General features: G+C 57.8%; 1 protein-coding gene across 6 annotated transcripts in view; it reads right to left on the reverse strand.

The window, feature by feature from the left end:
- Positions 1-1,449: 1,449 nt before the first annotated feature.
- The window catches only part of COL16A1 (collagen type XVI alpha 1 chain), a 50,422-nt gene continuing 35,378 nt past the window's right edge, over positions 1,450-16,493 (reverse strand). For all 6 annotated transcript variants that reach the window (XM_040467612.1, XM_040467595.1, XM_040467605.1 and 3 more), the window contains 19 exons: positions 15,123-15,167; positions 14,955-15,008; positions 14,582-14,617; positions 14,164-14,226; positions 11,785-11,856; positions 11,542-11,595; positions 10,879-10,923; positions 10,619-10,663; positions 10,262-10,315; positions 9,780-9,833; positions 7,601-7,651; positions 7,164-7,253; positions 5,649-5,684; positions 5,222-5,266; positions 4,105-4,293; positions 3,672-3,738; positions 2,795-2,971; positions 2,531-2,608; positions 1,450-1,819 (listed from right to left, as the gene is read on the reverse strand). In XM_040467612.1, the coding sequence (XP_040323546.1) occupies positions 1,617-1,819; positions 2,531-2,608; positions 2,795-2,971; positions 3,672-3,738; positions 4,105-4,293; positions 5,222-5,266; positions 5,649-5,684; positions 7,164-7,253; positions 7,601-7,651; positions 9,780-9,833; positions 10,262-10,315; positions 10,619-10,663; positions 10,879-10,923; positions 11,542-11,595; positions 11,785-11,856; positions 14,164-14,226; positions 14,582-14,617; positions 14,955-15,008; positions 15,123-15,167 (1,458 nt within the window). In that variant the 3' untranslated portion in view covers positions 1,450-1,616. The remainder of the gene's footprint in view (positions 1,820-2,530; positions 2,609-2,794; positions 2,972-3,671; positions 3,739-4,104; positions 4,294-5,221; positions 5,267-5,648; positions 5,685-7,163; positions 7,254-7,600; positions 7,652-9,779; positions 9,834-10,261; positions 10,316-10,618; positions 10,664-10,878; positions 10,924-11,541; positions 11,596-11,784; positions 11,857-14,163; positions 14,227-14,581; positions 14,618-14,954; positions 15,009-15,122; positions 15,168-16,493) is intronic.

Raw genomic sequence — 16,493 nt, forward strand, 5'->3', positions numbered from 1 at the left:
TGGAAGCGGGCCTTCCAATGGGAACGCTTTAACATCTGTCCTCATCCACTGTCCAATGCTGGCTGCTACTTCAATGCAAATATGATGCGTTTGCTTTTTCATGTTTTATGTTAGAACCAGGGTTAGCTGAGAATTGCTGATGAGGGACGAAATAAGAATCGGCACCTCGTTAATCTGAAAGCATCATGGGAGACACCGAGGCGTGCTCCAGAGCCTGCCTGATATCATTCCCCTGGCCACGGGCACACCTCTGCTCCTGGCAGGAGGAAAACAGGGCAGAGGTTCAGAAAAGCCATCAGTGGGCTGGTCTCCCGGCATTTGGGGCCCTACTGGAGGAGGGAGTTTTCAGAACTATGCTGGACATGCCAGCTCCGGAGAGATGACAGCCAGTTTGAAGGCTTCAGGCAGTTTGGATAAGCATCTAGACTCTGGGTACATTTCTGAGCCTGCTCTGTGATCCCTTTGAAGTTTATCCAACTTAAATAAACCCTCCAGAAAGCTGGGACCAGTAAAAAGGCTTTCTTTAGAAGTCCCTCTGGACGTGCCCTGTTGCTTTCTCACAGGGCAGTCAGCCCATCAGCACAAGAGATGTGAAAAAGACAGAAGGAAGAGGCTTGAGATGGAATGTTTCCATAATATTCAACTTGCTCTCTCTCTCACTCTTTTTTTTTTTTTTTTGTCTTCTTTTCTTCCTGGCCTTTTTATATATTGAGAAGGAGACGGCAGATAGATCACCAAATTCCCAGCGGACTTTGAAGACCCTGCGCTTAGATCTGATCATGGCTTGCCCATGACCCCTGTGCCCTTTCCGCCGATGCAACCTGTTTCTGAAGGCCTCGGCTGAGACGTGTGGGAAAAGCACCACACGCGTTGGATGAACAAGGTTTAACAAAAGATGCCATTTGGGGTCCAGGAGAGCTGGTGACAGGGCCACGCACCGGTACAGGCAGAAGGTTCCATTTCATTTCCCGGAGAAGCGGTCCCTGGTTGCCTAGGCCGGGGACTGAAGCCTAGCTTTCCGCGCTGGGTGGCATTTCCCCAGGGGCAACGTGGATTGGCTCTGGGCCGCGCTCAAGAAGTCAGGAGGGTGGGCAGAGGGTGGGTGGGGAACTGAGCACTGGTTTCTCTCAGAAGCAAACAGGGAGGGGCCTTTATGAGCCATAAGTTGGGACTTCATACCTGCTTTTGGCTCATTGGTGAGGACAGGCTGAGTGATGCCCCCACTCTGACTTTGAGAGGCGCGCCACGAAGGGCAGGACCCGAAGTCCACAGAGGACCGAAGCATGACTCGAAGCATCTAGAGAGGAGAGCTGAGCTGGGGGCACCCTATACAGCAGCATCCCACAACTCCACGACTCCACTGGTTGGCCACAGACACGTGGGAAATGCCCTTTTTTGACCCTGGGACCACACGACAGAAGGGGGATGACAGAGAGGCAGGGGCAGCACCAGAGAACCCCACTGGAAGTGGGGTTGCATGTAGTTTTATTTATTTATTGGTAAAAAAATATTAATAGCAATTAAGAAACACAAAACATTCACAACCCATCACAGAGTCCTGTACGTGTCGGCCATTTATTCCCAATGGAATCCTTCATCTGACGGAGGCCGTGATTTCAGCCGAAAGGCCCCTTCATGTTTTTCATGGGCGGGTACTGCTGCTCCATCGGCATGGCCCCAAAGCAGTCAGAGGGGTTACAGTGGCCAGCCTTGCCTGGCTGGCCCATGGGACCCGGAGGGCCAGGGATGCCCGGAATGCCTTGCTGGCCCATGGGTCCGGTCGCGCCCATCTTACCATACCCTGGAGGGCCTTGAGGACCTAGGGAGGGAAGAGTCAGAGAGGGGAGGTCAGGAGACCCAGGCGACAAAGAAGAAATCATGGTCACGGTACCTAACACCTTACGTTTGATAAATATTTGTCAGGCTGTAACAGGTTTTCACGGACACCTGATCTGATCCTTCCGTTAATTTAACAGTAACAACATTACTGGCTGGTTTTATTGGGAGCTTCCACGTGCCAGGCACCAGGCGAGTGCTTCTGATGCATAATTCGATGAATCTTCACGACCATTCCGTGAGAAAGAAACGATAACCTCATTTTGTAGATGAGGACACAGGCTCAGAGAGATTGCACACTTGGGAGTTTGAGTGTTCAGGGAGGCCAGGTCTCAGAGCCAGGCCGTCGGGCTTTGGTCACTTCTCTTTTAGGCTATGCAGCCTGACTTAGCGACCTTCTCAAGGTTCGACAGCCAGCGTGGCGCCGAGCAGGACATGAACTCTCATTCGCTGGCCCCACCATATCTGGCTGTCTTCCCCTGTGTCCTGCTAGCCCAGTTTAGGACCTGGGGACGGGCCCTGGGCCTCCTGCTCCCCTCCCCACCCCCCCCGCCCCCGGCACACACTGGCATTACCATGATAGACCTGTAGTTATTTGAGGTTCTACACAACTATATTGTGCTGTAGAAGGAACATAAGGAAAGCAGATACCAGCTGCTTGAGATTCATGCTCTCAGATTCTGGCTCTTCCTACCTGGGGGGCCGGGGAGACCATTTTCGCCAGCCATGCCAATACCAATGTCCCCCTTTTCACCTTTGGTACCGGGCAATCCTGAGACAAAAGGAATAAAATGAGTCCTATTCCTGAGCGGAGAAATGACACCCCAGTGAGATTATTTGAAACACACACACACACACACACACACAAATATCATATTCGCAATGGACCTCATGCAATGCTCTTGTCTGCCCCAAAGAGTCACATGTGCACCTCGGGGGCACTGGAGGGCAGAGCTACCTCTCATTCCTGGCACACCCTGGCGTCCTTCTCTGCCGATCTGACCAGGAAGTCCTGGTGATCCCGGAGCACCTGGCCGGCCCGGAGCCCCATCCTTTCCTGGGGGTCCTGGTCGTCCCGGAGCTGCGGCCATCTCCATGGGGAACTGCATCCTGGAGGTGTAATAAGCCATCCTCTCTGTAAGAAAGCACAGGGACAGGTCCCAGGGTGTCCCAGGGACTCAGACGGATGCAGACGGGCCACCAGCATGGAGTCCAAAGCCGCCTTTCTTCAAAGGGCAGTCAGAGCAAGGAACACTCCTCCCGTGCCCTCGCCTTCACTATCCTTTGCACGGTGGTCTTTCGACAGCACAGACCTGATCAGGGCCTCCCTCTTCTCCAACACCCTCATTAGTCTACCGCTGGCTTCACAAGAAGGTCCGGACTCCTTGCTTTGCATTCAAGGTCTGCTTCCCAAGCAAGATGGCTAGCACCATCAGGACAGGGGCCACGTTCTCCCCAGGCCCTAGCACGGCCATGCCGGATGAACAAGTGCACGGGAAAAAAGCTTAGAAGCGAAACCACACCAGCTAGCCTATGGCTGCTGCTTGCCCCTCTATTTAGAGCTCGCTTCATGCAGACTCGTTTGATTTCAGCTTTCCTGTCTGTCTCCTCTGCTGCAGTGGGGGCTCGGGGAGGGCAGGGAGATTCATTGTATCTCAGGGCAGAGCAGGTGATAAGGAAGGTCTGAAGTCTGATTGAACATATGCCTGTAAGTGGGCGAGGAGGGGTCTGGGGCGGAGGATTGGGCTCTAAAGGAAAAGAAGGCCAAGGCAGGGCAGAGAAACAGTGGGGAAAAGCCAGCAGCACCCACCGCCGCCCAGCCAGCTGCCAATTACCATCAAACATTTTAATGATCTCTTGTCTGATGAACCTCTTGATTTCATCATAATTCACCATGTCTCCCTGAGGAAAAAAAAAAAAAAAAGAAGAGAAAAGAAAACCTGCCTCAATTATCCTTCCAAGCCTGATGCTCTCCCCCTGGGAATAGACTTTGTGGAAAGAAAGCTTCCAGGAGCGTCCCACAGATACTTAATCCAAGGTCCTAGGGGGGGGGGGGGGGCGGCCCCGGCTGGGTGCGTGGCGTTTTGTGGATCAGTGCATTTTCCTGGGGAGAGGGTTCCCACGCCTCCCAGCTCTCCCAAGCAAGGTTAAGAACCACCTATGTGGGAGTCATGCTCTTTCCCTCGGGGGCTTCTACAATGGTCTCTGCTCCACCCTGGATGCCTGCTCTGTGCGGCGGGGCCCCTGGCTGCCAGCCGTTCCCCTTACCATGGAGCCAGGCACCCCGGGCAATCCAGGGCTCCCCGCAGGCCCCGGAGATCCAGGGTGGCCTCTCTCTCCTGCAGGACCCGGTGGCCCAACGGGCCCCATGGAGCCACTCTTGCCGGGCCCACCAGGCATGCCAGCTCTTCCCTTCTCTCCTGCCTGGCCCTTCTGTCCTGAAGGTCCCGGATCACCCTACAAGGACAGGAAGCCATACCCAGCATTGCCAAGGACTGTCAAGTCCACCTCTTTTTTATGTCTCAGCAATCAGCCTCTCTCTCTGTCTCTCACCCTCTCTCTCTCTCCCCATCCCCCCAACCGGCCCCTGGCATCTTCTTCTGACTGTGGTCACAGCATCCTACAAGCTTGCCTGGCCTCACAGCTCCCAGAGCAGTCCGGGTCCTTCGAAAAGACAGTTCTTCATGCTGTTACTCCCTGTTTAGAAATTCTGATGCCTCCCAGCTGCCCTCAGGCTAAAGAGTTGATTCCTTGGCCAGGCACTCAAGATCATTCATGATGTGGTTCCCATCACCTCTTTTCCAGGTTCATCTCCCTGCCCTCGAACCTACAGCCATGCCTCACTGCTTATGTCTCTGCTTCAGCCACGCTGTCTTAGCCTTCCTTGCGTGGAATGCCCTCTCCCTCCTTCTACCCGGCTCACTCCTCCTGCTCAGCTGAAATGTTCCTGTCCTATGCACAGCCTCCCTGACTCCCCGGGCTGACTTGGGTGCTATGTCTAATCTTATGTAAAGCTTGCCATGCCCTAGCATAAGTGTGGCTGGACAAAGTGAGTGGCTACTGTTCAGAGACCTCTGTTTAGCCAAAGCTGGGACAGAGGACCTGGAACATGAGAGGGAGCAGGTGCCAGCAGCATGAATGAGTCAATCAACTGATCAATGAGTGAATGAACTTGAGATTTCCACCCTCCCAATCGTAGCTAAGAAATAGGCCCCCGTGAGAAACTTTCAGAGATGAGGTTGCTGCAAATTCTGAGTTCTGCTCACTTTTTTATTCCTGCCCACTGGCCTTCCTGCATCTCCTCTCCATGGCTAAAGTCGTAGCTTGGAGCTGGCCTTAATCACTCGTGAGTTCTTCATCTCAAAACCAGCCAGTGCCCACTCACCTTTGGACCGGGGGGTCCATAAAGTCCCTGTTTTCCAGGGGGTCCCTAGAGAAAAGCAAAAGTCAGGGGTCAAATCTAGGCAGCATCTCTGAGCCGTCCTGGGGAGGCAGGTGTCATGAAAGGACCATCTGCCACAACCCTAGGGCCCGGGCTGTGTCCAGCTGAGCTCTGGGTGAGGAAGGGCGACAGCCTCCCTTCTGTTGGCTGACAGCTAGAAGGTAGAATGATGTCCCCTAGGGCATCATCGTGTTGGTTGGGTCCCTTGTCACAGACAAAAAGAGGTGAGAAGTCAGAATGAAAGGGCCAGCGCATGGCATATTGGAAGGCGTTCAGGGAGTGATTACTGAGCGAAGGAAGCAGGGTGGGGGCAAGGCGAGGGGCAAGCAGCAGCATCCCCAAGGGAAGGAGAAACCCAACACAACAGTACCTCTTTGCCAGCTGCACCGTCCGCACCAGGCTCACCCTGTGGAGTAGAGAGTGGTAAAAAGCCATCAGCACCACCCCAGCATGGCATCTGGCTCCCCTTACCCGCTACGCATGCCCAGCCCCTGTGCCACGAAGGAACCATGATCCTCTAGCCCTCACCCTCAGCCGCTCTGGACACAGGCCATGGAAACTTAGAACCCCACCCCACACTCCAGCCTGTCCTGGAGCCCCACGCTGGCAGCCTGGGCCGCCTCCCTGACTGCGCTATGCAAGGGACAAGCAGACTGCGCCTGCCTGGCTGCTGGCTTGAGGTCCCAGAATCTCGCGGGATCCCTAGCTGTGAGTTTCTGTTACACGTTTGCCAAACAAAGGCGGTAATTGTGAACCTCTGCCCTCAGTGAGGTCCCGGAGACAGGCCAGGGTGGCCTGAGCCTGCTCCCTCCCCAGGACAGGACAGGCCACACACCCTGGGCCCAGCCTGCTTCTGGTATGATTGTGGGGAAGAGGAATCTGGGATTGCAAGGCAACTGGCAGATTCAGCTAGGGACCCTGGAGGCTCCTGAGCCTACAGGCAGGGAGGGACAGAGGCTTGGAGGGACCCGCCTGCCCCGGGGCCCTGGCGAGAATCCGAGTGAGTAGGTGAGACTCGACCCTCTTGGCGGATGCACCAACCATCACCCCTGCACGGGCAGGAGTCGTCCACCCCATTGAGGCCACCAGCTCCAGGGTCATGGCCACTGCTCCCAGAAGAAAATCCCCCGACCCGGGGGCTAGGAGACCTGGGCTCCTGCCTCAATTTCCCCAGGAGAGTTCATCCCTGAGACTGGCAATCCATCCACCTGATGTGGGTCAACTGTCTGGAACCTTGGAAAGAGGGAGTATTGTAGAGTGGCTAAGGACGATGCAAGTTCAGGAATCCGGCAGGCTTTTCCACTCGCTAGCTATGTGACGGTGGGCAACCTATTTAACCTTGCTGAGCTTTGGTTTTCTCCTCTGTAAAATGGGAACAATCAGACCTACTAAACGGGATTGCGGTACGGATTAAATGACCAAATGTCAAGCACTTGGCTCACCATTCAGTGCATTGTCGGTGACCAACATGTCATAGGTCTTAGTACTAAACACTAGCTGAGACCAAGGACCGGTTTGTGAGTTGCCGAGAGGGCTGTGATAACGGCTCTGCATTTCTGGCTCCTGACATGCACAGATTCTCTGTGGTTACCGGAGAGCTCCCCCAGGGAGGGGGCAGGGCAGGGGCAGAACAGGCGCCAAGTCTCCCCGGCCTGACCCCTAGGGTGGTGCATGGTCAGAGGCAGCGGCCTGGGGTGCGCTTGGCAAGCGCTGGCTTGCAGAACTTGCCCTTTCTTGCGGATGTGATATGATCTCGTCGGGCTGCCATCTTCCCTGCTAACCGCCTCTCCTCCCCTGGAGACCCCAGATGCGTGGGGCTGTGCTCGACTGACAAAGCCAAATGTCCCTTTCCCTCAGGGCTGTGCAGTAAGATGTGGGGTCTTACCGGGGGGCCAGGGTGTCCGGGGGTCCCAGGCTGGCCTGGAAGGCCTAGCATCCCCCTTTCTCCAGGGGCTCCCCGGTCTCCTTTTAGGCCCTGGAAGAGAAGGGAGGTGGGTGGTGAGAGGGGACGGGAGAGACGGCAGTGAACCCCACAGAGCAGAGAGGCAGGCGTGATTGTATGCCAGGGACCATGCACCCACCCCCCAGGCCCTGTGGGGCAGGGTGGCGTGGCCTGAACCTGAGGCCGGGGCCTGTGATGGCCTCCAGCCCTCTCCAAAGGCCTTTACTGAATGCCACCTGGGGAGACCCAGGAGGTGGGAGAGGCTGAAGGCAGGGAAGGAGGGGGACAGGCACAAATTGTTCTCACCACCCCCCTCTGTGAAAGAAGCCCCAGCCAGAGTCCTGGGAAGGAGGGAGGGACGAGGGGAGTAGATCACTCACCACTGCAGAGATCCCAGCTGGGCCCGGCTGGCCTGGAGGTCCCGGTGGCCCCTAAAGAAACATGAAGACAGCGGGATGGAAAGAGTCTCCGATAATAAGGCCCCCCCGGGAGGCAGCGAGGGACCAAAGGCAGGAACAGGCCCAGAACTTCAGCAACTCCATCCCTCTTCCCTCAACCCTCCTTCCCTTCCGGTCTTGCACTTGAGCTTCTCCCAAAAAACTTGTGCCAGAGCTGACACCCGGGGGGGGGGGGGGTGGGGTCCCCGAGCTCAAAGGACCTTCACGCCTGCCGCGCACTGAGTGGTTCATCTTGGGCTGTGCCAAAGGGATGATCTGGAAACCACAGCCAGAGCCGAGGGCAGGGGGCAAAGGCCTGAAGGTTAACTATGTGGGCCTGAGGTCTTCTGAGGCCCTCCTAGCTCCTCTCCTCCTGTTCTGTGGGAGAAGCAGGGGCTCAACTCGAACCCCAGAGACCCAGTGGGTAAGCCTGGCCTCAGGCCTTGGGTCTCCCACTCTGCTGTCCCTGGAGAGCGGTGGGACTCAACACACAGAGTGCTGTCACCCTGCTGGGCTGGGGCGGGGCTGGAATGCCATCCCCATCTCTGAGTCAAGTTCAAGTTCAAGTCAAGTTGAGCTCTGAGTCAGCTCAAGTGCCAGCTCCCTGGCCAGAGCTACCCCTCTGAAGCCCAGGGCACACAGGTCTCTCTCCCAGCATGTCCCTCCACACTCCCAGATGGAAAGTTCTGGAGGCACGGACTCTGTTCCGCTCATCACAAGTCTTCTGGGGGCGGGAATGCCCGGCACTGGGACTGGCACGGAGCAGGGGCTGAAGCTGGGCAGACGGAGGTGAGAGGAGGAAACTTGTGCCCCCTCTCCCCAGCCCCCCGATGAGTCCTCAATGGGATCACAAATCAGTGTGTGGCTCCTTTCATCTGCAGTGTGAACAGGGACTAGGCTGGACCTGGGGTCCCTAATCCAGGGCCGCTAGACCCCTTGAGATCCATACACGCACTGATGAGGACCCGAGAGTTCCTCTTTTTGATCATGAGCTATTTTTAACACTTCCAGAAGCCTCCTGGAAACTGTACATCTGCCACAACAGGGCTGCAATCAAACGCCAGAGTGTTTCCTTTGCTCGGGAACCCCATCAGCTCTAGCTGTCACACTGATCAAAGGCGCCCATAGGCAGCCATCTATGTTACTGAGGAGTAAATTCAGATGGGAAACTCATTATTGCTTAATAACTGTCCTCTCCAAGTCGTCTTACCTTTGTAAGTGCACCACCCATGCACCCAGCCGCCCACCCACGCGCAGGAGTCATCCCTGGCTCCTCTCCCTCCACCGCTCCCTGCCCCTCCCCCATCCAAGTCGGCAGCAAGTACTCCAAACACAGCCCATCTGCCACCCCAGCTCCACCCGACCATCCACCACCCAGGGACACCTCGGCTGCCACCCGTGCCCCTCTCCTCCTGAGGTCCTCCAAGGTCCGAGGTCGTCACCAGGTCCTCTGGAAGCATAGCTTTCTGGCTCCCACTCATGCCTTTCTCAAACTCCATTCCAGCCACGCTGACCTTGGAGCTCCCGGGACACACCGGGCCCCTCCCTGCCTCGGGCTCCTTGCATCAGCTGCCCTCCCCCGCCCCCGCCCCCCCCCCCCCCCGCCTCCTGCCTGGACTGGACGTTCTCCCCCCAGACTGCTGGACAGATGGCTCCTTCTTGTCATTCAGGCCTCGGCTCAAATGCCACTTCTGCAGTAAAGGTTCCTCTAAAGGCGCCTCCCAGGCCCTCCCGGTGACATCACATAGCTGCCTGAAGCTTTCGCATTAATTTGTTTGTTTGTTGGGCCTGCGTGGAAGCTCTGGGATCAGGGGACCTTGTCTGTCTCGCTCCCTGCCACAGCCCAACGCTTGGAACAGTGCCTGGCATGGAGCAGGTGCTCAATTATTGTTTGTCGAATAACTGAATGATCTTTGTTTGATCAGTAAACTCAAATGTGCCCAGAAAATAAGAAAATGGCAGAAAGCCTGGGGACCACTGGGTTAGGTGAGCCCAAGGCCCCTTACTGCTCTGTAGGGCTGCCCCTGTGGTCAGTTCTTTCAGGCCATCACCGGCTTGCCCACCCCAGCCCCAAGAGGATCCTAACTCTAATAGAGGCAGAGGCAAAAATGGTTTAACTCACAATATGGCCAGGGGGGCCGGGTCTTCCCTGAGGTCCCATGGCACCAGGCTCACCCTGTAGGAGCCAGAAAAAAAAAAAAAAGAAAGCAATACAGAAACAGACTTACACACACGGGGTTGTTATTGGGAAGGAGGCTGAGCAGAGCAGGTAGGACACCGATAGAGGAGCTGAGCTGGGTCCTGGCCTCCAGGCCCACGCTTTCTGGGGCCCGAGGGCCAGCCCTGCCCACGATTATTGTTGGAGACAGATGTCAGAGCCCCCAGCCTGAGAAGGCCAGGCCTTGCTTTTTAGGTGAGTGATCCAACAGCCTGCAGGGAGGGGAACCAGTTGCAGGAGGAAGGAGGAGGTGAAGGTGTGTATCTTGGGGCAAAACCTCCCCCAGAAGGCCCAGGAGGGAAGGCAGCCCCTTGGCCAGTAAGTCTTGGACTCAGCAGAGCCCCAAAGGCTGCCCGAAGGTAGCACGTATGGACCTCAGCCCTTACCTCTGCTCCTGGCCGGCCACTGCTGCCTGGGGGCCCTGGTTTCCCACAGTCACCCTGCAAGAGAGAGGGCCAGCTGGAACTCGACAGACCTCTACTTGGCTCCCCCAGCCCCAAGACGACCCCACATCCGAGGAGTCCTGCCCCCTGCCCAGACTCTGGCCAGCAGCCCTCGGATGCTCTCGGGCTGGTGGACGGCAGAGCCTGACCCGATCCGCTAGGCCCCCGTGGTCTCAGGAGGCTTGGATGCTGGGATGGCGTCTCAGCCCACTGGTGTCAGGCTGCCATGTCTGCCTGGGGTCAGGCCTTGGGTATGGCCGAGAACACCTGCTTGGCAGAAGGCGCCAGGCCCTTCCTTACCTTCGGTCCTGGGAGGCCAGGGTGTCCCGTTTTTCCCTTGAAGCCCTGGAAGGAAAAGTGGGAGGCTGCCACGGCCCTCGCCTCAAGCAGAGGCGACTTCCCTTGCCTCCTCCCGCAGGTTGAAGGAATCAGACCCACCCAAAGTCACAACCTGGTCCCCAGCAGATCTGGATTCGGGCTGCCCACCCTCTAAGGCAGAGCCCGCACCCGTCAGCTTTGGGACCTCCCCGCTCCCAACTCCTTCCTGCAGCTCAACTTACCGGGGGTCCCATGAGTCCAGGAGGGCCAGCGGGGCCAGGGTCCCCCTGTGGAAGAGACCAGGGGCATTGAGACAGGACGAGCACACATTTCCCACTGTCTTCCCTCTCGGCAGCCCCTCCCCCGGCTATCCCAGGGTGGAGGGAATGTCAGGGGAGGCAGAGGGAAGAATCCAAGCTGGGCTTGGTCTCTGACTGGCTGTGGACCCTGAGTGAATCCCAGCCCTCTCTGAGCCCCGATTTTCCTTCTTTTGGGTACAGAAGGGGGTTGACTCTGATGCTCTGCCCTTTGCCATGTCGCATCCCTTTCACATTCCCCAGCAGCACCAGACCCAGGGATCCAGGGCTGCTCAGGTCCTGCCAGGTCTGCGGCCTGTTTTTCTGACACCCGGCCTGGTATCTTTAGTATCCTGAATTTCTGGATATAAACCCACCCCCTTCACTGCCTGCCTTTGGTGAGACCCGGCTCATCCAACCTGGTTAAGGCTACCAGAAGAACCAAGGAACCAAGGCCTCCGGTGCCATCAGAGAAGGGGGGTGTGGCCAGGAGCAGGTGGAGGGAAGGCAGGGGTGTGGGGGAAGGGGATTCCGTTTCCTTCATCGGGGTTCCATTGACTTTGGCTCTTGGAGGAGGAAAGAGAAGGGAAAGGGTGCCCATCCTCTCACCCTCAAGCCAGGCTTGCCGTCCTTCCCGTCCAGACCATCCAGGCCGGCAGGGCCCTAGAAACAGGAAAAAGGAATGTGTGGATGCCTGCCGGAGCCCCAGGAGGTAAGATACCTGACCCAGCCCCTCCACCCTGTCCACCGCTCACCCAGCTCCCACCCGGATTAGACACACACACATGCAGGCACGCGTACACACGCATGCACGCCGCACGTACCTGGCAGGCCAAGGGGACACACACTCACCTGGATCCCAGGCGATCCTGGTGGCCCAGGGGGACCAGGCATGCCTGGTGGGCCTCGGATGCCTTCACTGCCCTGGAAAGGAGCCAACCCCCACAACACAGTCAGCAGGGCCTTGCCCACCACCACCCCCCACCAAGCCCCCACCCCCGGGAGATGAGGCCCTAGGCGCCGGGTTCTGATGATTACTGAAAGTCAAGACCGCTGGTTTCCAGCCCCAGTTCTGCTGGATGTATTCCACACCACTCCCCCAGAAGGATCTGTCTTTGTCTGCAAAGCATCCCTCTTTCTGCACTGTGATATGAGGAAGGGACAGAGCCTGTTCGGTCTAGCACCTTCCTCAGGGTTGACCCAGGGACTGGCACAGTGGGTGTGCAGGAACGTGTACTGACTGAAGGCATACATTCAGCGCGCGACGGTCCCCACAAAGTGCCAAGCACTATATAGCCTCTGATTCTTCCCTGTCCTCAAGGAGCTCACGGTCCAGCTCGGAAGAGGGGGCTGCTCACTCTGGCCAGGGGTCAGGGAGAGTGTCACAGAAGCGTCACCAGATGCTAGACTCTGAAGGATAGGTGGGATTCGGGCAAGTGGACAAGTAGAAAAGAGCCTGCCGGAGGGAACTTCAGAGAACGATGCAGATTTGGAAGTGGTCACATGCCTGGCCTGGCCAGGATGTCTGGGGAGCCAGTGTGACAGGAGGGGTGGGAGGCAAGCCTGGAGGCTCTAGGGAGAGCCTGACAGGGGGTGTGCCCGGAACACCGTGCCAGAGTCTATCCGACAGACCAGTGCTTTTCACACTGTACTCCTCAGAGCCCTGGGGGTTCCTGGAGGAGCATCAGAGATGGAGGCACAAAGCGGGAGCCCAGAGGGTGGGACCCAAGACCCTTGCTCCCGCCTCAGTCAGAGCAGCTCCACTCATATCTGATTGAGAGTTCACGGGAGCTTCTGTGTGATGACAGGGCTCAGGAACTTCAACATAAAGTCTGGGAACCACTGCGACAGGCACTGGGGAGCCACTGATGGTTCAAAGCAGGGGAGTGATGAGAACCAAGGTGTGAGCTAGAATGTTCACCGGAGAAGGGAGGAGGCAAGCAGCTTGGTGTGGAGGGCTGCTGGGTACCCCAGGGGAGAGAGGGTAGCTGCCCTGGAGCAGTGGCTGTGGAACTGGCCAAGGGGAAATGATCTAGCTAGAGACACCCCTCACCCTCCCATGGGGGGGTGGGGAGGAAAGCCCCCCCCGTGGCATTGCAATGCCATCGGCTACCAGGAGGGGTCAGCACAGCCCCAGAAAAATGTCAGTCCCACAGGGAGTCGGGACAGAGAACCACTGGCCAGAGGTTTGGGATTCTCTGCAGTGACCAGCCTAAGGAGAGCAGGCAGTGCTGGGGGTACAGAGCCAGCATGGAGGGCTCTGGCAGGGGCTCCCACTGAGAAGGGAGGTGACACCCACCACCGCCTCTAACGCAGCTGATAGGCACGCTGGCTCTGGGGAGGCGGGGAGGCGCCTGGGGGCTCACCTGGGCTGGGAGAGAAGTCTCAGCTCTGTTGCTATTTTGCTGTGTGCCCCTGGGGCGCCCCTAACCTCTCTGAGCCTCGTTTCCTCACCGGGACAGTGAGAAGTTAGACCAAGGTGGCCCTTTCAACAGTCCCTTCTAGCTCTGAGGGCTGTGCGGTGTGTTTTCAGAGGAAAGAGGCTCTGTCTGAGGTTGTAGGCCTCTTGCCTCTCCCTTTGGGTCATAAACGCCCCACCCCCACCCCAAGCTTAGAAGTCAATTTGGGGCCTCGTAACACTACCCAGCCATCACATTTGGGGAGCCCAAGGGTTGGGCGGAGACAGGAGTGCCAGCCCCCAGGCCACGGCAGAGCTAGTCTCCAAACCCAGGGCAGCCAGTGCAGGGGCTTCCCAGGCTGCTGTCCTTCTGACCCTTGTCATCAGCTCATAGGCCATGCCTGGCCCCCCTGGGCCCCTGGGGACAATCTGAGCATGCTTCCTTCCTGCTGTTGTCAGACCCAGAAGGCAAATGGCCAAGCTGCTCTGGCTTCGGGACTGTGGGGTTTCCAGTCTGGATGTGCTCCCCTCCTTCGCTCAGCTCCTCCCCTTCCCCCTTGAGTCCCCGCCTCTGACTACACCCCCTGCCTCATCCCCACCAGGCGGGGTCTCTGGCAGCACAAAGGCCAGCGGGTATCCTGGGCTTGGGGGCCACTGGTCTGTTGCCCAGAGGCAGCTGATGAGCCGAGGCTGGAGATCTCTCTCCCCACCCTTGACGTAACTGAGCCACTCCTTGAATTTCCAGAGGGCCGGTAGTGGGGGTGGATCGGGGTGTGGGAACTGCATGGCTCAGATCTGCGGCGGCGGCCACCTCACCTTGGGGTCCTGCTCACCTTCTCCGCTTGTGGGCCGGGGGGGCCAGGTGCTCCAGCTTTGCCCGGGAATCCAGGAGGACCCTGTATCAACAAAGGAGCAGGCGAGGATGAGAGTGGGGCTTGGGGGGGGGGGGGGGAGCTCTCCTTCCTTCTTCCACCTGGGTCTGCTTCACTGTGGTTAATGCGATGCATTCTGACTTCCTAGAAACACCACCCAGGAGCAGTACTGCTGGCTGGCCTGCTGGTCCTGGGCCCACCCAGGAGGCTCTGCCCTCCAGGTCCCGGCTCCTGGAATCAGGCCTGGCCACCCAGGCCGTTCCTCCCGTGCCTCTTCCCTCCCCTCCCCAGGCCCATCCTCGCCCAGCCTGGCCTGGTCAGGCCTTCCCCTCCCAAACAGGATCACATCAGACAGAACTGGCTTTGTGTCTCCACTCACCGGTGGGCCGGGAAAGCCTGGCTGGCCTTGAAATCCCTAGAGGAAGAAGCGAGGGACAGTTTGCTGAGCCGCCCACTCCCTCCCGCCTGGCTGCCCAAATGGAAAGAGTGACAGGGTGAAGCTGCCTGGAGCCATGGGGCCTTGCCCTCCACTCTGCCCAAGATGACCGGCAGGTGAAACTCGAGCCATGAGCTGGGAGGTTGCAATACAAGGGCGGGTGAGGGCTGGAGGCTAGAGCTGGTCACCCCTCCACACATGAGGGTGGCCATCAGGGAGAGGACCCAGCCTCTGGGACCCCTTCCCTGTGCCCACCCCCACCCCCCAAGCCATCTCTCATGGTCAGGACAGCCAGCCAGGTCCTGTGGTCACTCACCTGGTCGCCCTTCTCTCCCGAATTCCCTTGGGGTCCTCGCTCTCCTCGGGGACCCTGTCGCCACAGAGAACAATGAAGCTAGGACCCAGTCTTTCTGCCCTTAGACCCCAGGGCTGGACCAGGACCAGGGGGCCCCATGTCCACTCTCCCGTCTCCTCCTTTACTCACTGCTGGGCCTGGGGGACCTGGGAGGCCTTCAGATCCTGGTGGGCCCTGGGGACACAAAGGAGCGGAATCAGTCACTCTGACTAGGGTAAGTGGGAGATCAGGGGACGGGGCAGGGGACAGGGCAGAGAGTAGATGCAGGGGATGTGGTGGGAGGTCCCTCCAAGCTGTCGGGACACTTCCCCCTGGTTCGCCCCGACTTCCTTTCTCTTGCCTGAGCTTTTGAACCAGTCTTCTAACTAGTCCTGCCACCTCCTGGCTCATGTCAATCCAGCCAGCAACTGGCTGCCATCTTTTCTTCTCCAACATAGTTCTGATTATAACACTCTTCTCGCTCCAAAACCTTCCATGGCTCCCCTCTGTCCCACTGAATGAAGTGCCCAATTTCCACCAGTGCTGGGTTTTGAGGCATCCTGTGATCTGGCACCAACCACCCTTTCCTGCTTCACTTCCCTCTCCCTGTCTTATTTTCTGCCTTGCTTGGTCAGACCGCTGTTCTCTAAACATACTCTATACATTCATACCCCTGGGCCTTTGCACAGCTGTCTCCTCTACCTAGAATGCCTGCCATTACCCCCATCCTTTCCAGGGCCCTTAAAACCTTACCCAGGGATTAGATGGCTCCAATATGTTTCCGACGTGCCCCCACCCAGGGCCTCCCACTGTGGGATTCTCCGGGACAGATAGCCACGTGTCTTCCCCGCCCTCAACTCTATTCAGGGCTCCGCTCAAACACCACCTCCTCAGACAGATCTCCCAATCCTCTGCCTACTGGCACCCCATACACCAGTCCAGCCCCTTGCCCTGCTCTATCTTCTCTATTGCTTTCTCATCATTTATGTGTATTGGCTTATTCATCGGTTATCTGCCTCCCTCGCTGGAATGTGAGCTCCCTGCGGTGAAGGGACACAAGTGCCTGTTTTGTTCACGGCGACACCCTCACGGCAGAGCCTAGCACCCAGAAGGCCCATGAGAAATGTCCGTTATTGCGTAAATGCACGTGGGGTTTGCTGTATCCCACCGGGGCCCGATGTGTGAACAGAAGATAAGACTAAGGTTTGGCAGGTTGGCCACAAACAGACTTGGGTTCCAGTCCAGGCTCTGCCCTAACTCGCTAACTGGCTGCAGCATGCTGGGTGAGCCATGCCACTTCCTGAGCCTCAGGGATAACCTCACGGATATGATGTCCTCGCCTGATAACAGCCCCAGCTCCTGCCCTCACCCAGTCTGGGAAGGGTCGCTCAGGGCTTGCGGGGTCAGGCTAGGCTCCACGCTGGATCTAGGGTTCCAGGCCTGCCTCTCCCCAGGCTGTCCTGCCCGCCTGCCTGCCTTTGCGGGGTGGGGGGGAAGGAGATTCTCCTGCCCACCGACTCC

Source organism: Herpailurus yagouaroundi, unplaced genomic scaffold (assembly GCF_014898765.1).
Source record: "Herpailurus yagouaroundi ecotype Mexico unplaced genomic scaffold, PumYag 77, whole genome shotgun sequence".
NCBI classification, from domain to species: Eukaryota; Metazoa; Chordata; class Mammalia; order Carnivora; family Felidae; genus Herpailurus; species Herpailurus yagouaroundi.